Source organism: Xyrauchen texanus, chromosome 24, assembly GCF_025860055.1.
Source record: "Xyrauchen texanus isolate HMW12.3.18 chromosome 24, RBS_HiC_50CHRs, whole genome shotgun sequence".
In the NCBI taxonomy this organism is placed as follows: Eukaryota; Metazoa; Chordata; class Actinopteri; order Cypriniformes; family Catostomidae; genus Xyrauchen; species Xyrauchen texanus.
The window spans coordinates 15,354,026-15,381,082 of record NC_068299.1 but is presented as its reverse complement, the minus strand read 5'-3'; the positions used below and the strand labels follow the sequence as shown (position 1 = coordinate 15,381,082).

Below are 27,057 nucleotides of genomic sequence, written 5' to 3'. Positions count from 1 at the left end.
GTAAATTGTTCAAAGGACTATTCATTCTCAACATTCTCCATTAAAAGTGTTGCAAAAGTTGAGAGCTTGTAGATATTAATTTGAGAACGTGCACAATAAGTATTTTTACAAGCAAGGCATAGACATTATACAAGTCAAAGTTTCCTTTTGCTTAGTTCTGTATATTTTGTATCCAAAGACAAGACCCAGGTACCCCATTTCAATTCATGTCTCTCTTAATAACCTTTCTGTTATTTACAGTCAGTTGGTGATAAAAACATATTAAAATAAAACATTATTTCTAGTCATACATTGCACGGATGAGGGAAAAACAACTGTGCAACTTCTCTCTCTTTACAGTGCGCTCACTCAACCGTTAACACTTCTCTTAAAGAGACAGTACCAATTTAGCCCTTGCTATACATTAATGTAAACTCTGTGTAAATCGCACAAGTAAGGAATAATTGACGGCGGACTGTTGAATTGTTTAAAAATAATGCACACCTGAGGTGGTAATGCATTCACAATATGCAGCAGAGTAACTATTACTCCTCGGGTATGCATTATATTTTAAACAATTCAACGGGCCGGAGTCAATTATTCCGCTTATACCACGGCAACCACACCTTAAGACATCGTTCAGGGTTTTATCTCAAGATATTTTCTGGTTTTCGTCCCTAAAATGCTCTAATGAGAGGAACATACTTTCGCCACAGATTCAGCTTCTTGCTTTAATACAGTCCGAGCCTTCGTTGCTAATTCGAAAACGTCACGTTAGAACTAGCAACGGAGGATAGCGAGACTTGCGCTGCTTTACTGGAGCAACAAGTTAGTGCACGTGTGTGTGTGTGTGTGTGTGTGTGTGTGTGTGTGTGTGTTTGAGCTGTGGGTTGTTAGAGAAACTTTAGAAAATTTAGTATCACGCTTCTGGGATTACCTTTTTTTTGTTGCAGCTCTCGTCAGAAATAACATCATTTCAAAATCGACAAGATGCGTGTCACCATATTCCCATTGTAAACCTTAATATCTTTTATTTTCATCCCCACTGAGGAGATGCAGGAGTGTGCTGACATGATGAACCACTAACCACATCCTCCACAGTTTTAGGAATAAATGATTTAATATGCGTTATTAATAAAAATTGTATATCCTTATATTCTAAAATGTTTACTTCCCTGACCCTTGACATTTATATGTTAAAAATCTATTTTTTTTTCGATTATTATCTCTATCTCATTTATGTATAACTTTTGGTTGGTTTATATGTATATTTTTATTATTTTATATAATTTTTATTTTTTTTTATTTTATTTTTAATTTTTTTTCTTCACCTGTACTTCACCTGTACTTAGTGATTGTATTCATAAATTGTTTGATTTTATTGAACATTTATATAGATAAAACTCCACAGTTTTAGCACCATTTGTGGACTTTTCAGACGGTCCCTTACCCACCATATGCAAATTTTCCAACATATATATTTTAAATTAGCGATGCCATCTGACCAGTTTGAATTCGGGACAAATCGCGTCCCGTATTGATTCAATATGGGACGCATCATTTTATCTTTTAATATGTGATGATCCAGTATTTTACCGGAAGGGTGGTAACCCTAGTCATGGAACCTATCCGTTTATTCGTATACACGTCTCAATACAGTAGAGTTTGATTGGATGTGCAGACTTTTTACATCAACAAATTAAGATATGGGAAGCATTTTTAAAAGTTCATGCACCTTTTTGTTTTGCTTCCCTAAGAAAGCACAATTATATGGTTTTGTTCTCGCTTTTAGCATGGCTTTATTTTTATTTTTCTCTCCACAAATGTATTACAGGGTTCCCATGGTCAAGGAAAACCAGGGAATATCAAGTAATTTTAAAATTGTGTTATCTAGGCCTGGAAAATTCATGGAAATTAATACAATCTTAAAAGGTCAAGGAAATTTTTATGGACATTTCTATAGTGAATATACATTTATCTAGTTATGCTCAGCTCTAAAATATTAGAATATATAATTTTGTGAGTACAATCAAAAAAAAATGTAATCCTTTCCCAGTAATCACAAACAACTGGAAAAGTCACAAATTCCATTGGTTAAAAGGTATGAGAACCCTGCTATTGTAATAAGACCTTACCATTTTTAATAATGACCCAGTCATTTTTGGGTCACGACTTACCCATTGAGAACCACTGTCTTAGATAGTTAATCTCAAGCTAAGACTTAGATACAGTGTTTGCAAGAGCAGTAGATGATAAAGTAATGGCTGGAAGCAGATATGAGTCAGACTTCCTCTCTCAGTCCATCATGGTGACATTCATCTTACCTCTACCATGATGGCGTCTGCCACCCCAGACAAGGAGACGACAGTGGCAGAACTCAGACTCATAAACCTGCTCTTTGCATCCCTCTCGTTTTCTGTCCTTACTCCTTCTCTCTTAATCTACCTACATTCATCACACAAACACAAAGAGAGAGCAAAAGTAAAATGAAGAGATAAGAGATGTGTCCGTCAGGTGAGGGATTTGTTGAGAAAGTGCATTCCCAGCGAAAATCCAGTGAGAGCCAGGATGGCGACAAAGGGTCGGCCACCTGATACCACATATTGGAGTTCAGTGTGTCTGGCTCACTCAAAGCCTGAGAGTGGTGCGACACACCCACATTACATGATCAATGCATAATCAGTGGGCCAAGGAGAGACTGTCACCATCTACACGATGAATTTTTCTCATTTTGCTGTCTCTGTGATATACAATGCAGCTGACACTTGGCTGCGAGGATGGCCAAAAGTCATCCACTCGCACTACGAAATATGGTTTTATTTACCTCTCGTAAAAGAATGCTAAGTACCTGTAATGGACAAATGCCAGAGGCTGTCTTGTAAGATAAATGTAATTCATATATTTATGCTTTGAGCTCACGTTAATGTTACTTTTAAACAGTTATAGCAATATAAAACAGTCACTTGGATTCTTTCTTTGTTTTCAAGATGAAATTTTGGCAACAGTGCCAAATCAAACCCATACGTCATCAGGTGCCTGAAGGGTGTAATTTTCAGTTGATATGCTGTTCACACATGTTTATCACTGACAAAGATAAGGTATGATCAGTAAAAAGTGAGGACAGCTTTTTGTGCATTTTCACCTGTTCAGCTTCAGGAATGTGTGTGGGTGGTAAGATTAAGTGGTTTACAAGGACTTTTTTTTAGGTTACAATCTGGTAATTACAAGGGTATTATGCTATAAATGTGGTTTATGAGGACATTTCTAGTGTCCCCATAATTCAAATTGCTTTAAAAACATACTAAACAATATTTTATTGAAAATGAAAAAATGCAGAAAGTTTTCTGTGAGGGTTAGGTTTAGGGGTTATGTTAGGTTTAGGGTATAGAATCTATAGTTCGTACAGTATAAAAACCATTATGTCTGTGGATAGTCCTCATAATGGTAGCTGCACCAACTTTGTCATAACAAATAGTTGCAACAGTTGTTTACATACCGAAACTGTGAATAAATTGAACCAATTGCATTGCAAAGTGCTAGAAACACTGCACGCTTCTATTGGATCTATTGGTCACAGACATGTAAATGCAATGTGAAGACTCAAGCCAAAAGCAGGATCAGTGGGGGTTTTTTTTTCATTTTTTATTTTTTTTTGTTTCGGTGGAAACATAACTCAAAATTATCAGCAGGGAATTTACTGACTTCCAATCAGCAAATCGTGATCTGTCTGATTTTATTAACCCAAATGATTGCTATTATTCAGGGGTTCACTGTAGGATCAAGCAACCCTAGCATCAAACCGAGAACGTGTCTAAACAGTGTGACGTAACAAAGCCTCATTTGCTGAAATCACACAGCTTGGCCAGTTTGATACTCGCTTTGAAGCACTGGTTCAAGGTTTCAACGCTCCATGAAGCAGTGTTTTGAATGAGTCCATCACTAGCATTCAGTACAGATAGACAAATTGTGTGTCGCTGGGATAGTCTGGTTATTGTTGCATCAAATGAACTCTGGTTTGCACCAAAACCTCTAGTGTGAAAGTGCAAGAAATGTAGTCTGTCAGGGTTTGCTGGTTTGAGAGTGTTGACCTCTAAATCAGTGCTATTAATCTGTGATTATGGGAATTATCTTTCCATAGTGTGTGTTTGCATCTGTGTGTGTTTGTGTGTGCTTTCTTATCGAGTCTGATCTGCTCTGCTTACATGCATTTGACAGATTATTTAACCCGGACTTTGGTTGGCACCCTGCTGCCAGTGCAATAAGATAATTGTTTTTTCTAAAATCTCTTTAGTGCACATAGCTGCGTCTGTACCATGAAACACAAAATACTTTGTCTGAAATTCTTTTATTGGGCATATGTTAATTATATATGGCATAACAATTGCTTTTCGACAGCATTTCAACAATATGCTGTCAGGAGCAACCGTCTGCTGTCTTAGATCAACATCAAATTCTTCCCTCATGTCATGCTGATATTTAATCGAGAGCAGATTAGTTGAGAGAGTGACAGCTAATGTGTTTGTCTATTAGGGCATGTTTCTCACTCGTATGCCTCCGTTTAGACAGCCTGCCATTATTTAAACTTTTTACTGACAAAAAATCACAACTTCCCAAATCACTTTTGTGCCTGCACACAGGAACAGAGATAGTGCTGCATTGTTCAGAGTGAGATGTTATGACAAGATAATTGCAAGGTGTGTCTCAACCCAAGTCTGTTATTGAGCAGATTTGGCATGACGTGCAGAAGACATGAAGTACAGGAATTTAAACAATTCTTTGTTTTCCTCTAAAATCTTTAGCCAGCGTTTAAAGAAATCTACTAATTGTGTCACTTTTACACAAACACACACTTGATATTACTTTATTCCACAAGAAGACCGAAGTTATGTATGCTTCCAATTGTGCATACAGTTTAGTTTGTCATTGGCTGGTCAAAAAGCCTATGTGGGTTGTCTGGAAAGGTAATGGAAAAGTCATAAATTAATTCATCATAAAGTGATGGCACCCTCTTTTAATTGATTTCAGTGAGTGACCTTTCACTGTATTCAAGTTTTTTTTTCAAGGCTATTTGTCCTTTTTTCATTTTGAGATACTCGGTTGGTGCAATTGGTGTCAATGTAAGGTTGACTCATTTGCAATTCTCTAAATGGAAGGGAGAAAGTGAGGTGAAACAGACCTCTCAATGCAACAGAGAGGAATGTTCCTGCTCTACATAGGAAGTCTGTCAGCAGGTTGTAAATCAGCCCAGCTGGAAGGCACGTCAGACGAGCAACCAACCCACCATGTCTAGGGTGATGGATTGCTTTCCAGAGCCCTGCCGTAATTCACATGTCATGTACATGCATGGTTTACAGAGAAGACACAAGTGCAAATACACAAGAAACTCAAGCTCGGGACCTCCCCGTTGTTTTGAGATACCACAGACTTTGCCCACGTTCAGTTGTCAGTGCACACTTAAAAAATGTGCTGTGTCTTTGAGTTTGCTACATCAAAGGTTAGGTGATTAATGAGTCACAATCTCCATTGTTAATATCCTCTTATATGAACCTTCGTGTCTGAACCAGTAGAATCTTATTTGCCCCCAACATATTCTGTTGATTTCTGATGTAATCACTCAACAACAGTTTAGTAACCTCAGACATTGTTATAATAGAAACAAAGGGTTTTGTTTTTTTATTATAGTTTATCTGCTTTGTTCCAAAACCTAGTGACCTGCCTACAAAGGTAGCATTTTAAAGGGAGAGTTCATGAAAAATGAACAGTCTGTCAACATTTATTCACCCTCATGTTGTTTGAAACCCTTGTGACTTTATTTCCTTCAGGCAACACGAAAGGAGATGTTAGGCAGATTGACAGCCTCAGTCACCATTAACTTTCATTGAATAATTTGACTAAGGCTGTTTTTCTGCCTAACATATGCTTTTTTCATTCATCGGAAGAAAGTAATACTGGTTAAACAACGTGAGGGTGAATAAATTATGTTTTAAAATGTAGCTGCCTAAGTTGACAGTAGGCAGTGAGGCAGCTCACCAGGATTTGGAACAGAGCTATTATCGGAAACAATATTGCTTTGATATGTAAATTGCTTTAAAGTAAAGTAGTGTGCTCAGATGTAAAGAGTGCTGAAGTGCAGAGCTGAAGAGAATGACTGGGTTGATTTGAGTGTATGATCAGTGTTTGTGTGTGTTGGTGGAGTGCTATGACTCACAGCTTTGCAGTTAAAGTTAAAGGAAGCTCAAGTTCCTGTTTGAGCCAGCTTTAGCTCTTCACCTCTTTTTTCATGTAGCCGCTCATCTCCTCTCATTTTCTCTGAGTAATTTCATTCTCTCGTAGCTTTATATTAAAGATATCTGTCACACGCGGCGATTTGAAGTCGACTGGATGAGCGAAGACAATGTGTGCGCTGATGTCTTGATGTGTCAATACATTGTAAGTATTTGCGCTTGTTTTGGATCTTAAAGTGAATTATTTCTAATTTGATGTCAGGGGAAATTGATACAGGGTAAAATTGCTGAGTCAAGGAAAGTCCTGCTGTTGATAAAGTGCTATTAATTTACCTTTTAATTTGCTTTACGAGTGCCGTTTTCTTGACTGTGTTATTGTATTTCCTATTAAAACAGGAAGCTGAGGTGGGACATTTTTAAGGGCTCGTCCCTTTTTTAAATAGTCAATAGCCTTTAATTAACATCATAGCCAGGGACATGATTCGCTACTTTAGCTAGTCAGTTTCAGGTGGCATTAGGGGGAGGGGCATTCTCATACAAAAGAGCATGTGGATGGACAAAATGAGTGAGTGCAGTGAGTCATCAATAGTTTTGGTCCTTTTAGAGACTATTAATTTTAAATGCATTTATCTTGTAAAAGTACATTTTGTCAATGTTTAGGAGTACACTAGCATCTAGATGGCTTCAGCGCAAACAGGCATGAAATAAAAGACACAATTTTGATTTCATGGGGTCTTTAATAGCAGATTTGGCTACTTTAATTCAACAAATGAAGAATAGCTATTCATTAATTTATTAAAGGAGTCATGCTATTGACAGCTTGTGGAAGTGCTGGATCACTTTTTGATATTCAACACTTAGGTGTGTGTAATTAACAGTGTTAGCAAGTGTCAAGTTTGGCACTTAGCGTTAAAAGCTAACACAGTTTCCATTAATTTCACCCCTCACACAAAGCTCATGAGTGGCCGCCCACCAGCCCCAAGCTTAATTAGTGTGTGTGGTCTGATGGATTTATACATCAGTGTCATGTGATTAGGCTCTCCAATAGACAGGATTCAGCCGCTTTGATAGCAGTAATCACGGGCTGCAAACAGAGCTTTAACTGAATTGATTTGAGCTTGTTGTTTGTTCTCTCTCTCTCTCTCTCTCTCTCTCTCTCTCTCTCTCTCCTGATGATTTGGTCTCTGGCCAAGATACAGCTTGTCTGCCATGATAGGCCCCACCTCCACCCTTTGCGAGTTTGAAATGTGAGCCGCTCATGCTCTTCCCCTCTTCCGCCCTTCTTGCAAAGTGGCCATCACATTGCATGGATGAGTGAGCGTGCGTGTTTGAGTCAGTGTGTGAATGTGTGGTTCCATGCATGTATGTGGCCATTCATTTCTTAGAAATAGGGTTTTAGTCAAAGGATAACTGGTTAAGAGCATGTAGACATCACTTACAACACCATATATATGAGATGAGGTGAGATTTGTTTCATTTTCTTTCTCTTTTCTTCATTTTCAAAATACTTTATTGGCTTGATTATTTTACATTACCATATTTTCAAAGCTAATCAGGTACACAAGTAGCTGTCTAAACCTACTGGGCATTATTGCCTGCTGCACCTCCCCAGTGAGCTCAGTCCTCCAAAATATAATAATATAAAATATCAAAATAAAGTATTTACAAAAAATTGTATTAGGTTCCAGTAGTGTTAATACAAATAATAATTGCAGTCCAAAAATACTACAATAAAATAATACAATTATTTACAAATATGGAAAGTAATGCTAATTCTATTAATAATGGCAATATACAATCTAAAATAAAATAGAATATATTAATCATTTAGCTAGATAGGACATACACAGAATGAATGAACTAGTGTGTGGTGATCAGAGCAGTGGCTGGTTTCTTAGTGTGTAGTATGCCTATACATACCCCCCTCGCTCTCTTGCTTCTTTTTGAACCATTTTGAAACACAACTTTGCTTCCTGTTCATTTTGTGGTTTTGCACAGCAGACAGTTTACAGGCATATGATTCACTGTCTGTGTGTGCGTCTCAGTGTGTGTGTGTGAAGTTTTGAAGAGCTTAACCTGATTTCCCGCGGGCTCCGTCTTGAAGCAGAGGAGCCAGGTACCTGGAGCCCATTAGCACAGAGCTCCATCTGTGATTGGCTTTGCACTAGAAACCCGGAGACCGCTGCTGAATAATTGATGTGCATTGTGCAGTCGCTGGACAGGCGAAGAGAGAGAGAAAAACAGAGAGGCATGGTGCCCCTGAGAAACAGACAATCAGACAGCGATAAAGAGAGCTTGTAGATTCCTCTGGAGTTCTTCTTTGCCTGCTGTTCAAATCCCATTTCTCTGTGCAATGAGAGGACTACAATGAGAACCACAAAGGCAGATCTCAGCTGTTGGTAAGTCAGAGCGAGGCTTGTGAACACACTTGAAAGTAATGTAGTGCATGTATTGCTGTTTGTGCGTGTGTGTGGGCAATTTGCTGGCAGGTGTATGTGCAGGCTGTGTAAATCTCTTCAAAGAAGAGTTCACTCAAAATTGAAAATTATTGTATTATTCACTCACCTTCATCAACCCATATGACTTTCTTTCTTCCATGAAAAATGTGTCTATAGTAGAATGTCCAGGCTGATCTTATCCATTCAGTGAAATAGAATGGTGTCCATGGCTGGCATCATTTTTGTGAATAATTATGTAAATTTCAGTCTGTTTCTTCAGAAGACTTGGAATATAGTTCACAAGTCATGTGGACTACTTTTATGATGCTTTTATAGTGCTTTTTTGTCTTTTTTTGAGTTTGACTGCCCCATTGTTAAACCTCTCTGGTGGTGTTCCACGAAAGAAAGACATACTGCTTTGGAACAGCATCGAGGGTGAATTTGGGTAAATAATGACCAAATTTTAATTTTTACATAAACTATCCCTTTTACTGCATCCTCTCAGGGAAATTTTAACTAATGGTATAGGACACAGAAAGCACAACTGGAGCTCTAAGTTCTGCATGTGATAGCTTGACTGTGTTTGACCTAGTTCCCTCACTCCTACACACACACACACACACACACACACACACACACACACACACACACACACACCTCATACACAAAACACTCACACATAGAGGGTCAAAGTGGGCTTGATTATCTCCAGGAGGACAACTGACCTACTTGAGGCGCAGTGTTTTTGTCAGTCCTTTAGTAGTTTGACATGAGTCTGGCGACAGCATTTCTTCAACTACTCGTCTGGTTACATGATGAGTCTCTTTCTCTCTATCTATCTCTCTCTCTCTCTCTCTCTCTCTGCCTCTCTATGCATGGCTACTCTTTGCAACGGATGCATTATCATTCTTTATGGGGTTGTAGATCATTGGGTGGAAGAACATTTTCTTGCATTGCATCAGAGGATCTGTTTGCTGGGATGTATAGGGCAATTTAAAAAAGCATGGGTCTTTGAAAAGTACTGGTTGTCTCCTAGAAAATGGGGTCAATGAACATTGAAATGTTGAGTAGTGGGGGAAATGTATTTATTTGTTTATTTTTTTTATTTTTTTTGCTTCTTGGTGTTTCTACAGTGTGATGTCTAAGAATGATCTTTAGTTTTTTAGTAAGCAGTTGCTTGTGATTGCTACAGTGCAGCATTTATAGTTTACGTCCATGCTGAGTCGTTGGGATAACACACTGCACAAGCAAAATCCACAGGTATTGTTCCTGTAATATTTTGTTAAGGCTCTGAGTTTGTACTGATGGGGAAATAAACAGTGGTTTACTAAAATGAGGATCCTGCTGTGCATGTGTGAAACTTCCCCCTTAGTGGTTAAGAGCTTTTAATAGTTCTGAGCTTTTTGCCCATGCACCATTTATGTTTGGTGGCTTTATTTGATTTAAACATGCAAATGTTAGTGTTACATTTTGTATACAAATATTACATGTTCAAATACTTGAGCTGTCTGAAACTAAATCAGTCTAAATCTGCTTTTGAGAGTAAGACAGTTACAAGACAGTTATAAGACATATACACCTTTTTCTGGACTTAAATGTAATTTGTAAAATCAGAATCAGAATCAAAATGAGCTTTATTGCGAAGTATGCTTACACATACAAGGACCATGGCTTGGTGACAGAAGCTTCCAGTGGACAAACAATATTACAAGACAGAAGTAATAAAAAAAATATAGAATAAAAATTAAAAAGGATGTATACTAACATGAGATGAAAACACCAGTCACATCAGGAACCCAATAAAGATTGTTTATTTTCCACGAGTGGGTCGCCATCATATTGATAGCACATGACACCATGTCATGCAAATTACTGAGTTACTACCACTAATAATGGAAATAATAATAACATGTTTACTTTATATAGTGCTTTCAGCCAATGCTCAAACATAAAAGTACATGTAAACAAAACAAACAAACCAAACAATAAAACAACAAACACTATACTTACTTGAAACCACAACGGTGCCCAAGTTAACAATATAGATGAGAATGATGATATGTGTTGATCAGCAGGAGTGTGATCCACCAGACCATCCGAACAGAATGTGTGTGCAAGTGGAAATATTAAATGTCTAAAGAAGAGTCCCTGACTCAAACCGCTACTACCAGCAGCTCTTACGGTGCGGATCACGAATAAACAGCGCAACCTCAAATGCCAAGCACAAGCACAAGGCGGTGTTTAGAAGGTAGAGAGCTTGTGAGTCCAGGCTGTGCTGTCATAGTCTAGCATGCAACAATACACGGATATTCATTTGGATTGAATACAAGAATGTCCAAAATAGGGATGTATACAAGGACAACAGCGGGCATTATACAGCACAAAACCATAAGCACTACTGGGACCGATGGGACAAGTAAGAGCTGAGTGCACCTTTAAAGTGCATATTTTACAGCTTTAGGAGTACACTACCTGTTGTGCAACTGAGGTTAAAAAGTGGTCCGGTGAATGCATTCCATACATTTTCCACAAATCCTGATAAAGTGCCATTCCCTTAGTGCAATCCTTTACTGTTGCCCTTGGTTACAAAGTGGATGCTAGGTACATGTCAAAAGAATTAGGTTATTTTAACAAACTAAACAAACCGTAAACTATCTGATTGCTGTAAAGGTTTTTAGATCACCATGGTTTGACAAAAAAATTGCATATGTATAAAACTGATATTTCCCTTTCTAAATTCTGATTGAATGGGTTGTGATCAAAGCCATTGTAAAAGGCTGATAAACGCACATACACCAATCAGCCACAACATTAAAACCATCTGCCTAATATTGTGTATGTCCCCCTCGTGCTGCCAAAACAGCACCAACCTGCATCTCACAATTGCATTCTAAGATGCTATTCTTTTCACCATAATTGTACAGAACAGTTATTTGAGTTACTGTAGACTTTGTCAGTTCAAAGCTACAGAAATACTCAAACCAGCCCGTCTGACACCAACAATCATGCCACAGTCCAAATCACTGAGATCACGTTTTTCTCCTTTCTGATGGTTGATGTAGACATTAACTGAAGCTCCTGACCCATAACTGCATGATTTGCATATGCACTGCAATGCTGCCACACGATTGGATGATTAGGTAATGGCATGGATGATTGTTGGTGCCAGATGGGCTGGTTTGAGTATTTCTGTAACCAGAGGTGGGTAGAGTAGCCAAACACTGTACTCAAGTAAAAGTACAATTACTTCAAAAAAATTATTACTCAAGTAGAAGTTAAAGTACTTACATAAATGATTACTTGCGTAAGGGTAAGAAAGTATCCAATTAAAAGAGTACTCAAGTAGTGAATAACTCGTTACTTTCACTAATGGCATAACAGACGTTTACTCTCCTATAATGCATTACATAATTCACATTTAACATCTATTACATAATTATTATTATTAATGGAAATTCTGTCATCATTCACCATTATGTTGTTCTAAACCATTATGAATTTCTTTCATCCATGCAACACAATAAGGAGATATTAGACAGAATGTTTGCCTGAGTCACTATTTACTTTCAGTGAATGTTTTATATATATATATATATATATATATATATATATATATATATATATACTGTCAGTCCCTAACATTCTGTCTAACATATTTTGTGTTCCAAATAATACAATGCATTACACTGGTTTGGAACAATATGATGGTAGAGAAATGATGACAATATTAAATTATGGCTGAGCTAGTTTACTCCAAAATGAAAATTATCTCATCATTTACTCACCCTCATGCCATCCCAGATGTGTATGACTTCCTTTCTTCTGCAGAACACAAACAGATTTTTAAAACAATATTTTAGCTCTGTAGGCCAACATTTTAATGCACCAAAAAGCACATAAAGGCAGTATAAAAGTAATTCATAAGACTCCATTGGTTTAATCCATGTCTTCAGAAGTGATATGATAGGTGTGGGCAAAAGCAGGGGGCTATATGCAGAGAATGTGAATCACCAGAAACGTTTTGACATGCCTTGACATTTGTGCTTTTTTCAGTTGCTTAAAAACATATTAATGGCTAAAGTCTGATAACACTGTCTTCAGCACAAACTGGGCTACAATAATATGTGAGCAACATGTGTATACATGTTTGTATTTTTGAGAAAATAACGTTTATGCATGGTTTTTGAAAAAACTAAAATTTTAAGTCACTGAAATAAGGTCATATAACACATACTAAACATTTGTCCTCAAGCCTTTTGAGAACTGAATCTTGTAGCCTAGAGTTTTTGCAACAAAATTATGTGAAAACCATCCTGATCACTCATTCATACAAAACAATATAGTAATTTAACTTTTGTAAGACAATTTTAGTGTTGATATGCGAGGAGGCGTGAACTATCATGAATATTTATGTAATTCACACCTGAGGACACAAAGACCCCTCCCCTGGGCCTATCAATGAGGAATGTGACAGAAAGAGAATGAATGTGATGAGACTTAATGATCAAAATCAAGTTTTAAGTTAAAAGAAGTAATTTGACTATACATTTTCTTTACATAAAGACTTGCAATTTGTGATCAAAGCTGAATTTTCAGCATCATTACTGCAGTCTTCAGTGTCACATGATCCTTCAGAAATCATTATAATATGCTGATTTTCTAATATGGGCATATTTAAAGTGCATTTTACTAATTTACACCTGAACAGATATTTGCAAGCACAAGCATTGTTGATGATAACGAGGCAGCACAAACACGTTAAAATATAATCTAAACATTCACATAATTTTATATCATATTACATTTCATATTTATATCATACAGCATACACTTTAAATGCCTGCTTTAGCAGAAACAGCATTTAAATGTAACTAAAACTTGCTTATTAGGACATATTTCAAATGTCAATACTCTGAATCCTGTCTGGAAACAGTCCCACTAGTAAAATATGTATGTATATATAAATAGCACGTCAGCTAATGAAAACTAAATTACTTACTCTTCTGAAATTGTATCCTCTGCTGGATCAAATCTCTCTTCAAAATACAAACGTTCATCTGAGACCCGCTCTTCTTCTGAGGAAAATGTTAACTCATCCTTACATCCAGGAGTTTACAAACACGCAGAAATGTTTAGTTGTGTTGTGTTGTGTTGTGTTGTGTTGTACATAAAATCTCGCAGTCGGGGGCGTTTACCATTTGCCTTGATCGTCTCAGCACATTAGCATATGAATGGCACGCTCTGCTGGTGGGTGGGATCACATTACCTATAATGAAGCTGAGCCAGGAAAAACGTACATCACTTTGTTTCATACAGATTACATTGTAGGAGAATATTTGTTTTAAATTTGAATTGTTTTATTTAAAAGTAGACATTTTAAGCTTTCTTTAGACATATGTTTCATGTTTGTGTGAACAGTATTCGCAGAGTTTAAGTTAATTTTTGTGACGTGTTTCTGAAATATGCTCGTGAACACAGAGACTGCTGAAAGCTCACCCTTTTTATTTTCTTTATTTTACAAAAGCACAAGGTTTTGTTGTTATTGTGAGTGTACACAAATAAAAGTAGACCCTTTATAGTCTCTAATGATGTCTTAAACTTATCTGTATACCCAAAAATGACGGAGTATTTTAAGTTGTTTCTGCTGTAATGACCAAAATATCTAGCAGGAAGCGCCGGTGCGTCCGTCGACCCCAGAGGGTTAAATTGGAGATGTGATTTTAATCTTGAATTATCAGCTTGTCTTGGTGTTAAATGAAGGCATTGCATGATGAAACTATTATTTTTTTCACTGTGCGCAGTGAAGAAAGTGTTTCACTTTGAAGAGTTTGATGCTGCTGCAGTGACACAGGCTCAGGTAAAATCTGACGTAAATGTCCCATTCAATAATCTCTCAATAAATTACACATTAATTCAAATTAAATCCAGTAATGTAACGACAGTAACACCACACATTGTAATTAAGTAAAATAATTTCATTAGAAATATACTTGAGTGAGAGTAAAAAATACCCACTTTTAAACCTAAAATATTTTTCCCAAAAAGTTACTCAAGTAAATGTAACTTGTTACTACTACCTCTGTCTGTAACTGCAGAACTCCTGGGATTTTCACACACAACAGTCTCTAGAATTTACTCAGAATGATGACAGAAACAAAAAAACATCCCTTGAGCGGCAGTTCTGTGGACGGAAATGCCTTTTTGATGAGAGAGGTCAACAGAGAATGGCCAGACTGGTTCGAACTGACAAAGTCTACAGTAACACTGTACAATTGTGGTGAGAAGACTAGCATCTCAGAATGTTATTCTGAGATGTGGGTTGGCACTGTTTTGGCGGCACGAGGGGGACCTACACAACATTAGGCAGGTGGTTTTAATGTTGTGGCTGATCAGTTTATACATAGATATATCTGTGACCAGACATTCTATGTTGATGTGCCAAGTTGCTACTTTGCTTGGCAACCACAAACCATTGTTGAGTTTATCCATATTTGAAAGTACAGAAAATAAATCAATAATGAGAATAAGATTAATAACATAAGATATACAGCAACGTGTAAAGGCAAATTACTGTGGATGATTATTAATATGACTAATTTGATATTTAGGTGATGTTTTCTCATACAGTGACAAGTGTGTTAGTCATATGAAGTGTAACCAAGGTCTATGCATATAAATCTCACTGTAATTGCACTGCTTCTTCATGAAATATTCAGTGGCGTGTTACATTTTTTCAATAGAGGATTTAAGTTGGAATGTCATGTTAATAGTTACTTATTGCATTTTTACACAAATTAATTGTAGTTTGCCATTACTTAATGTTTGTTAATAATTATTAGTAGGCTACTACAGTGTATAATTACTTTAGACCAAAAAAAATGCTTTAATAACTCTAAATTTGGCCTGCTCCTGAGTGAAATATCTGACAAATGTGCAAGCAACCTGGAATATTTCAGCAAATGTATTGATTTGAGATATTTATCTTTTCTAAAAAGAGAAGTCAGTGTTTCATACAGGAAAACCTAGAGATTTCTCCGTATCAGAGCCAGTACGACCCCGTTAGTCACCAGGACATCAGTTCACCCATTGATGACGTCAACTCTGCTTATTGATACTTTCTTGTCTTGATAATTGCTTTGCCCCCTTGAGTAAAATGTTGAATTTGAACCCTACAGAAACCAGCACCTGCAGGAGATGTCAGAGTGACACAGGTACTCTTCTGAGTTCTAGCATTGTTTGGCTTGTTGAGAGTGCTCTCTCTCTCTTCATCGTCATCCTGGGCATTCATTCTGTTATTTTATTCATTTGTGAGCAGTCACAGAGAAGATGAGTCACTGTGACGCAGATGCTTTTGATGTGCTTCTTCTGTTGTGGGGGTGTATATGTGGGGGGTCATTGGCTGCTGACTGAGCATCCATACCTGTTTCATAGATGCATGGGCTGCACTGTCAACTCAGATTAAACCGGGATGGCTTTTTCCCTGTCATCTTTTACGAAGGCATTAGGTACAGTCCAGGTTTCCGGCTTTATTTGGACTGTGCAGCTCATTGAACAGGAATGATGTTTTATCCTCCCATTTTTGTGCCTTCATCCGTATGTCTCTCACTTTCAGGGCTGCCCTGTGTTGTTTGCTAACGTTTGTTTGCTGGTTAACAAGTCTTTCTGTGAGCTCTTCCCTTTTCATGACAGTCATTAATTTCCATCATAGTTTAATCTTTTTCAATTTAATAGAGCATCAATCTGTTTTGATTCTCTCAAATAGACTGAAGAGAGTCAGTGAGTCTTAATTTATGTGAATGTTACAGTGCTGTTGGAGCAAGTTAGTTCCACTCCTCTACTCTGATTGGACAAGCAGCATTCCAAAAGTGCTGATATTTGCTATAACTAGGATGCTGTGTTCCAGCTGTCAGTCTATATATTTCTTGGCCACGAAGAACGGTTGATCCTGCTTTGACTAAGTATGGAAGTATATTTGTAAGCAGAGCAAAACTAGACAAAATAACTGGACATATTGTGTCTAAAATGTAAGTTACTAAATATGTGCTGCTTGTTTATAGAACTGTTAGAACTCTTGCTTGGGTAAGATTGCTGAAATATTACATATGACATTGACAAAAAAACATGCAACAGTTTATTTATTCCAATTAGAAATATCAGTTTCATTACTTCAAGCAGGTTCTATGTGGTTGTGTTTGTTTAAATCTATGATAAGTGTTGTAATATGGCAGTAGTTTAGCACACTGTTTCTCCCTCTGTGTGTAGGTGTTATGTGAAGCAGAGCGCTACCCTGAGTGGTTATGTCACCTGGTGTGAATGGAGGTCACTTTGTGGCATGTTAGCCCAGTTAGGGGTTAATAACTCCTACTTGTGGGTGTGTGTGGCCTACACTCAGGTTCAGATTTGGCCTTAATTAATATGTGAGCCTCTCTCGTAAGTGAGGACCTGCCCTGTGTCATTATTTAACAGCGGTCCTTTCCTGAGCAAATGCCTGCTTTACTGCCAGACACTGGGCTGAAAGGGAAGATGATATTCTTAGACCTCACAATGCCACAATCATCATCAGTGGTTCATTTGTACAATCTTTCCTGTTAACTGGCCCAGGCAGAATGTTCAGACTTTTTCAGATTTTCTGAGATGATTTTAGCAGAAAGTTTCTTGGATTTAAAGATAGGAAAATGTGGAAAATGGAATTGAAAGTTTTACGCTGATTGCTGAAAGCAACGTCAGATTAGCCAAAGTATTTAATGAATTAACACAGAAGGGGCGGCAGGATTGCATAAAGCTTTCCGAATTATGGCTGTTCGAATCTGCGGGTATGCTGATATTTGTCATTAAAGTGTGGGTGTTACACTAAATAACAATGTTAAAAAATGTGAAAGTCTTGTCTTTAGATTTGAGAATTTTGATAAGGAGAAGTTGAGCGCCTCTCTTTCTTGTTTACAACGTCAAAGGCTCTCATCTTTCTTCACAAGCACACATTTTTCTGCCTTGTGTGAGGTGTATTACACAATTCTCTCTATGAAGGCTGTTGGGATGTTCTCCCATAAGCTGCTTTTACTCACTGGGAAAGACCTGTATTAACACATTGCGGTATTTAGGATGGACAAATTTAGAGTGAATTCATAAAAATGTGGCACAGGGACACAATATTCTCGAATGGCCAGATTATCTGTGACTTAAAGTAGAATTCACAATCATATTCTGTCCTGAATTTTTATTCCCTTACATAAAAGACTTTGAGTCGCACAGTTTGTCATTCTAGTTTCAAAAACAGCTACACTCTTAAAATTCTCTACCATGTTCTCCATTATGCATGGACAGTATCTGTGGTTGCATTTCTCTTTCATTGGTTTCACAGGTCAGGTAAGGTGATACGATGGTCTCGGTGGGGTGAGGATGAAGGGCAGACACGGTATGGTCATGTGGACAGCAGGGTAGGTTATTTACACTGTGGAAACCCTAATGTGTATAGGAAGGCCAGCCGGCATGTCTGCCAAAATACTGTGACGTCAGTTGTAGCTCTCAAACACTCACAAATTGAGAGAAAAAAATAGTAAATATCTCTGAGGACTTGTGAATGTGGCTTGTGCGAAGAATTCCAGCTACATTTACATTCTGGACATTTGTCAAGCCAAGAACCCCTTGGTTGATAGAGAGATGGAACAAGGACCCCCTGTTACATAATGTATAAAATGAACGTTGCATTTTAAGCCTGGCTTATTGTAACATGTTTAGTACCGTATTAATCTATTTACATACTTTATGATGCTTATGTTGCAGAGCCATTAAAAACTATTTGCATCAATTGTTTGCCCAATTGTCTGGTGAAATCACATGAATATACGACAAACTAACCAATAAATGTTGCTGCAGTGGTGTGGGGTGTAAAGACAGTGTGTGAATGTGTACTGTCATCCTAGCAACTGCGGTTCGAATCCGCGTTTTGTCCCACTCTTTTTTACATCAGATTTCCTGTTTCCACTCTTAATATTTCCTTTGATACTACTTAAAATAATAGATAAAAATGAATAGAACTGTTGATTTAATCACAGTGACTTGGTCATGGTGAATGTCGATGAGTGCAAATAAGGGTTTTATCCGGAGGCTGGGTCTGTCGATCGCAATTGTTCCCGAGTGAAACCATGGTTACTGTAGTAAAACCAAGGTTATTTTTTTCAATGTAAGGTTAAGGTTATGTTTAGGGATTGCGGTTAATGTAGTGTGCTTGTTGGACTCTAAATAAACACAATAAACATGATGCAGTGATGCCCATTTACTGTATGTTAGTATTTAATTATGGATGCAAATGGTATCTGGCACTATTTGCACTGAGGTTTAAATGACATACACCATTATTTAAACCAGGGTGCAAATAGCATCTGACTTAAAATAAACATTAAACTTGAATCAAATACTTGAGCTGATATTCTTTAGCTTTGGTTGAAGTTACCGTATTGTATTTTTCTTGTTTTCACAAAACTCCCCTGCTCTAGACATCTTAATAGAGTTTAGATTATCATGCCATTTGTTTTCTTTAATAAAGTCAAACCAAGTTCTGTACTTAGATTCGGTGTTCGCTTGGGAATTGCTCACAAGTAACCTTGCTTCAACACCTTTACTCAAAAATTCAAACACCACTTGTATTAATCAGACTTTTCAAGGCTGCATTCAGTGAATAAGCAATGGATATGACAAAGACCACATAATGATTTTGGCCAGGGTTTGCCTGGGTGAGAACCCTGTGGTAAAATCAGACACTAAACATCACCAAACTTTTATTATATGAAGTGGAGTCTGCTCAATTTGGTCCATGTTGGTCTCCATCCACTTTTAATTAGCAACATCATTTAAAAAAAGGACATAATGAGGTGTAAAGGCAGTAAAACCAAGAGTTTGGCTGAGATGGGGTGCTGGCAGAGATAAAGCAGCCAACCTGAGATGGAACTATGGGCAAACATTCTTGGGGTGGCTACAGAGGTGATTTTGGTAACCAGGGTGACCTGGGATCCCAACACACTGGATCATTTGGGGATTTACTCTGGTCAGTTATTCAAAGCCCTCTAAACCTGCTCAGAGAGTTTCTTCTCCAGACAAATAGCAGACAAAGAGAGGGGGGTGGAATGGGTTGTTTGTGTGGTGTCTGTCTCTCTCTGGTCTGTTTTGCCAGAAGTCTGTAGAGCCACAGGCTGTTGTCCCCACAGTAAGACTGTTTTTAGTGCAGTCTGTCACCTTTAGGAACAGCAGAACGTGGCTAATATGAGTCACTATGGACAGAACCACAGAGCTTGTATGAATTTGCATGATCTTGCAGAGCTACCAAATGTGCCTGTCTGATCACCCAGTGTACAATCTTTTTAAAATAGTGTGGAAAAACCTTGAGAATAAAGCCAAAAAACATTAATTAAGCAAAACACGTGCAAATGGTGCAAGCCTGATTTGTAAGCACAGCATAGTTCTTGCGGGAAGACTAGCAGCTGTACATCATCGCACCATTAGCTAGGTAATTCCTAGCCAATCACATGTAAGCCATTGATTTATAATTCTGCTCACAATCTGTCATATTGCTGTTTCAGTGTGCTAACACAGCAACCTCCACCATCCCACCACCACCAGTCCTGTCATGCACTGGGGTAGGCCTCTCTTCGGTTCTAAGTACAACTTCGTCGGACCGCCAGACGGGGCTTACACCAAAGAGAGTCATTACATTTCTGTTTTATATACATCAAATAATTGTCATCTTAAATTTCACTCAAGTCTGCGAGTCTTCGTGATAGAAGTGTTATTATTCAGGGGACTAGCAATAAACATGTCCAGTTCAAGAGAAAACTGGCCATAGAACAAAACAACGATTAAGTTTAAGAAGAAGATGCAATCTACCGTGTTGCATTCAAGCGTCAAGGTCGAATTTGGGACCAGAATATCCCAGACTTGGGGTGGGCTTATTTGACTTTGGACAGTGTTAAAAGTTTCGTGATTACACAATGAAATGGTGACTCAATATTTTGAAAACACTGTTCATGTCTTTGTTCTCACCATTAAATTACTTTTTTTACACTGTGTCTACCAGCAGTTGTTGGAGTTGCTCTGTTGTGATAATAAACAGCATGCTGTATGCTAAACCTCGGACTGGATTGGAGTCTGGCTAGTGTAAGCAAATCACCGTTTTAGTGTCTGGCTGCTGTTGGCTAAGCTTTTATGGCAGTACTTCTCTTTTCCTGCTGGGGTCCCTGCCTGATGCACACCGCTGTGAGCCAGCCTTGCCACCATAATCCAGTTATGTTGTGGAGACCACAAACATATGTGAACCATATAAGTTCTACTGAGACTATTCTAGTATAAATCTCTATATGGAGAAAGTCAAACCTCTCAAACTGACATTTTGATATTGTTTATTTATTTATTTATTTTCTCCCTGCAGAAGCACTAACTGGTAACTTGTATAGATTAAGATTAAATCAATTAGGGTGAATCTGTTAAACTTTATTTTTGTAACATTTGTGAAAGTTGAGTTCTATATTATTATCTATATTATAGTAGCTATATTCGTTTTTTCAATATATGTAACAAATTCTATAGTATATAAAAAGTTTACTTTAGTTTTTAAAAAGACTGTAAACATTAACTTAACCAAAGTAATGTTGTGCCATCCATGGCCTTACCTGTGATAATGGCCCTATCATTACAAATGCCACTGTTATATAATTGTAAAACAATAATACATGTAATGAAGGGGCTAAAACTTCCATGAATTATGGACAAATGATTGACCTGTTCTCTCCTAATTCTGTTCTAACTGGCCATGTTTGCCTCCAGATATTCTAACGTGACTTAATTCATTAAGCCTGTGTCCTGCTAAACTGATGTCATTCTCGTTCAAATAAAATGTCCAAACAAATGCATGCCGTTACAGTCTCCAGTTACTGTAATCACTTTTTGTGGGACGGTGGATTTTGGCTAGTGAAAATGCTGAGAACCTACTGACCTTGGAAACAACTGGCCATAGTGGCCGGTGAGTCAAAAAGTTAATTTCAAACTTTGCATACAATGAAAGTAAACCTTTACTGAGGCTCACATTTCTGTTCCCGAATGTTGTATACACTGAATTGTATCACTTTTTGATATCGTAACATTTTAAAAATAATAAGTAGATGAGCACAGTATCGGATCTAAAACCGATGCCAGTACCATGCCTTATATAGAGATCATAATGTAGTATACCATACACATTAATACTGTATGAAAACAGCCTTGTGCTTGTGCGTGAGAAATGATGTAGTCGTATTTAGCTAGTTGAGTGGTTTATTGTACGTTGATGGAAGGTGCCGTGTTGATTATGCTAAGCACTGCTTGTTTTTCGTGAGTTTACTGGTTGAATCGCAGGCGGGAGAGCTCTAGTCTTTGTGAGGTGTGGGAGGCATGCTAGGAGGAGAACAACAGTTGAAAATTGGCAGGCGGTGTCTGGCTGTAACCTGTCATATGAGCTCTAAGTTGGTCTTTTGTGCGAAAATAACAGTTGCCAGCATGCAGAGGTAGTGATTTAGCCAGCCGATAAGACCTCTGTAATGGCAGGGTGGAATAATTCTCATTGAAGTAGGTGGGTGATTCCAGCCTCCTGCTCCTATCCTGCTGGGATGGCTTTCACGCCTGTTGCAGAGAGGTGAGAATTGTTCTCTTTGAAACAGACCCCTTTGATATATTTACACAAACACTATTTTCTCACTGTAATTGTGTGTTTGAACTTGGAAAGGAAAGTGAGTCAGGTGCCACTGGGATATTGAATAACTTAAAGTGGTTTCTTGGAGAACTCAATTTTGGATTGAGCAATGCAAGTCAAGTCAGAATAACGTGAGGGCCGGTGGAGACCACAAACATATGTGAACCATACAAGTTCTACTGAGAATATTATAGTATAAATCTCTATATGGAGAAAATCAAACCTCTCAAACTGATATTTTGTACTGTTTATTCTATTTATTTATTTTTTTCTACTTGCAGTAGCACTAACTGGTAACTTGTATAGATTAAGATTCAATCAATTAGGGTGAATCTGTATTTTTACAGATATTTTTGTAAACTCTGTGAAAGTTAAATGCATAAAGTGTCCTAAAATTGTATTCTGAAATGGTTATTAATGTAGACTTGAAATGACTAATGTCACACAAATGAAGCTTAACATGCTGTCTGTGGTAAGACTGAGGTGTGCGTGCCATGCAGTGTTTTTCAGTAGCGTGTGTGCTCATTTACATTCCTCTAGCAAAAAAGGCGACGGAGACAGCTGAGCAGTCTTAGTAGTCATTACTGGCTGATCGATTCAGAGAGGAAAGAGCCAAGACAGACGTCTGTCTCTCTGCACCATTCAGATTCAGAAAGAGAGCGAGAGAGGCATTCTGGACTCTTGACACCTCCCTCTGTGTTCAAATAGCAGTACCAGGCTTCTTTTTTTTTACTCATCTACTGTCTGTGAAGTAGATTTAGAGAAGAAAGGGGGGGTATTGTTCCATGTATGAACTCATCTATGGGGAAAGAGAATATTTTATAAGGTCCCTTGCAGAATATTTTTGATGGCAGAGAAAGACAAGAGGTGCTGCAGTACTGAAACAGTTCCTGGCTTTTGTTTCTGGTCTGTCTGCGTGCAATCGTTTTTAAAGAATATTTGTCTGTCTCTTTCTCTGTGCGCAGTCAGTCATTCTATGAAAAGGGTGCATTTTCCCATTGAAAAGGTGATTTTTAGAGTACATTTCTTCTAGAAACATTTGGTCAGACAAAGTGCTATTGCACGTTCTGAAGTTGCAACAGGGTGGAACAGTTTCAACCAAAATTACTTTTGCTTTCCCTGTTATCAGTTTATGGTTATGGCCTCCTATCATTAGCGTTCAACAGTCAACATTATGAGTTTTAAATTGTAAAAACAAAACCAAAATATTTATGTTTGTTTAATGGGACAAAGTATGTTATGCTTGAAGAATCTTGTCAAACATGAAAAAAACTAAAGATAAGGAAAGTGCTGAATTTTTTAACATGGCTCTGAAATCTCAAATGATGTCACTTCCTGTTCATTATGTCTTTTAAAATGGCAGTTGACTATTATAATTTTTAATTGATATATATAAGCTTACAATACATTTAAGAGCAGATTTTTTTGTGCACTTTATCAAATGTTTTGGACACAAATGGAAAAACTCTGGTACAAGATACATGACTCTCTAAAAACAGCGTAGGTTGGAAAATGTTTGTAAGAAAAGCACATAAATGCAGCACCAACATCCCTGCGGTTTGCGCCTTTGGCAAAGGTCTGGCCCTGTGCCAGCTGCTACAACAGCAGCCTGAACTGACTGTATTGCCATGTCAAGAGCCTCATTTTGTCACCCCTTTCTGGAGTAAAGTGCTGCCAGGCCACATCAGTGGCATGATTCACTATCCTCAGCACTCATTCTCATCTACCATTCCTCGCTCTTTCTCTCTCCCGTCTCTTTCATCATCCACCCTTCGCGAGAGGGGAAGACAGGTCTTTTGGAATAGAATCAGTGCTTACTGTACACTGCAGACATAAAGCATATGATACAGAGAGAGGCAAGCTGAAAAGCTGTTATAGAGGATCCCAACTGTAGTGTAGTGACCTCTAGTGGTAAAGACATGAACTGATGCAGAGATTGCGACACCTAACCGATGCTTGCCTTAGCAATTACTGTCTACGGTTAAGAATTTGAACAAACCCAAAACCAACAATCTTTAACTTCGGCACATAACTCGTCCTGTACTGTTTGCGCTGGAGGCAAGAATTGTAACGAAGGAGGGACCTGAGCCATATGTAGCGACTGAAAAACCATTTGTCTTGGTGCTCAAGATCATTCCTAAACTCTCTTTTTCGTTCTGTTTTTCTCCTTTTTCTGCAGCTCTGCTGTCATCCTGGTGCGAAGAGCTGGGACGACTGCTTTTGTTGCGGCACCAGAAGAATCGTCAGAGCGATCCACAGGGCAAAGTGCCCTTACAGCCGCCCATGAACTCTATGAAGCCCTCACTCTCTCATGGGTCTGTACTCCGACTAAACCCCACTCTGTAGATCACTAACCTGACACTCGCTGGAGCTGTTCCAGGCACTGTTAAAAACCACCGTAGTTTGGTCCACACAACTGCTTTCTCAGAACTAAATTTCCTATCAGAGTTACAGGTCAAGTAGATCATCCAGTACAGCATAGTTTGTTTTTATGTGCCATGTGAACTTAAAGACTAGCCTTTTCCAGGAAGTCATTGACCAAGCATTCATAAACAGCCTTGTAAACATGTTGATGAAATTCCTTCTCAGAAATATGCAAGTAACAGAAAAATAAAATGTGATAACATGAAAACTTGAAACATTGACGTCCAGGTATGTCGAGGTTGAGAGAGCTGTTCTTTGGCCCTGGTATTAAGATCCATCTTGGGTGATCCAGTCTTAAGTGGTCAGATGAGACACATCACTGTTCACACTTGATGCGTCTCCTGTGACCACATGATTTGGGATTTTCGAGGAAAGGGTCTGATTTCATGACTGCATATATCAGTCACTACATCAGTGCAAAACAAGACAAAAAGAATGCACAAAGAAAAAAAACAGCACACTTTTTCTTACAGATATGCTTTGAACATTTATGGCAGAATTCTCAATTATTTTAGTGAAGTACCTATATTAACTGAGGTTAAGTTATGCCTCTCATCCACACTAGAACAATGTTTTCCTCCACAGAAAACTGAGATTTTCGACAACGCTCTCTATTACTGTAGACTTTGGAAAATGATGACATTAGGAAGCTAAAACAGATTAGTGTGAATGTGGCCTGAGCTTTTTATATTTGACCTTGCATGTTAATTTCAAGCACACTAAAAAGTTCTGTTAAGTTCTTGTGCATGTAGACTGAATGTGTGTGCTTTTTTTTTTAAATATCCTGATCGGATGGTAATTGCCAAGCTCAGCCACCATTCACTTTTAATGAATAGGAAAAAAAGAGCAGTATCAATTTTCTTCAATATTTCTCCTCATGTTTTCCACTGAAGAAAGTTAGTTGTACAGGTAAATTTAGTAATTTATATAATTATATAATTTTCGTTTTTGGGTGTACTCTCCCTTTAATACCAGGTGGAAACAGGGTCTTGGATAGATTTTCAAAGAAGGTTTTGCTGTGCTGGAAAGGGTGTCTAGAGTCAAAAGGTTGAGGGAAATCACTAGCTAACTGATGTTGTAAAGAACATATTGTGCTCTAGGGCCAGTCCTGACCTCACAGCTTCATTTTCAAAGAAAAAACATAAGTCTTGTAGTCAGGAGGGAGCATTATCTCTGTGTAAACCCCCAGGGCTGTTTCTGACTCTTATCACAACCACCACTTCACTCTTTCTCAATGCATATTTTCATTTGAAACCACTGATATCTCATTACTGTTTGAACACTGTTTTGTAGTGATGGGTCCTTTCCATATGATGGTGTTCCCTGGCAACAGAATGCTAACCAGGCCCCGGGCTCGTTGTCAGTGGTTACGACGGTGTGGGGAGTTACCAATACGTCACAAAGTCAGGTGAGTCATACATATCCTAGAAGTGTACGAAAGGATATAATAACATTGGTAATGAAAACATTGATCTTTTAACCTAAGCTGCTTTTGATCTAGGTATTGGGTAACCACATGGCCAACACCAACAATCCCATGAACCCCGGAGGCAATACACTAGGGTCGGGTATGTCAGCCAACAACCCAGGGATCAACTCACCTCATTTCCCTGGCCAACAACAACAGTTTTCAGCCAAAGGGGGTTCCAACCAGGCCTACATGCAGCAAAGCATGTATGGTCGTCCAGGGCATCCGGGAGGAGGAGGCTATGGTGGAAGGTAGTGTTTCAAGAGCTTGTTTTAAGCCTTAGAGAGGCAGTTCCAGACAGGATGATGGGAAGTTTTTTGACAACGAAAGGAGTCTTGTTTTGCATCACTCTGGGAGATTCAGTAAGCTACAGCAGAGTTTCCCAGTAGTGATATTTGACACAAGATTTTAAAGCTAAGCCAACAAAAAAGGAATGTTTTTTTTGTTTTGTTTTTTCAAAAGGGATGATATCCCCTTTATGTTGTGCCAAGAGCAAAGACAGACTACAGATCCATAAATGTTCAACAGATCTCTGAAATTCCTCTGTTATTTCCAATTATTGTTATTGCAGTAAAGATAATTTTTTTTTTATATATAGCAAGGGAACCTGACCTTTCGTACAAAGGTGTTCGGTGTCCCAAATTTCATTGGTGACCTAGAAATAGTGCAGAAATGTATTTATTATTTAAATATAAAAATATTTATTAATTTTATGCCAGAATGTTGCTTTGCTGTGAAAATCCTAAAACTCTACACAAATCTGTTTTTGTTTGACAACTATTTTTCAGTTTCCCAACATCCTCATTTTCC

At 38.0% G+C, this 27,057-nt stretch overlaps 1 protein-coding gene across 5 annotated transcripts in view; it reads left to right on the top strand.

The window, feature by feature from the left end:
- LOC127618013 (zinc finger MIZ domain-containing protein 1-like) overlaps positions 1-27,057 on the top strand; it is a 59,553-nt gene that overhangs the window by 16,470 nt on the left and 16,026 nt on the right. For 2 of the 5 annotated variants that reach the window (XM_052090224.1, XM_052090225.1), the window contains 3 exons: positions 24,535-24,670; positions 26,073-26,187; positions 26,281-26,498. In XM_052090224.1, coding sequence (XP_051946184.1) covers positions 24,535-24,670; positions 26,073-26,187; positions 26,281-26,498 — 469 coding nt within the window. Of the gene's footprint in view, positions 1-6,257; positions 6,409-7,529; positions 7,665-8,242; positions 8,603-24,534; positions 24,671-26,072; positions 26,188-26,280; positions 26,499-27,057 lie in introns of those variants that run through there. The other 3 variants (XM_052090227.1, XM_052090228.1, XM_052090226.1) reach the window with 3 other exon arrangements.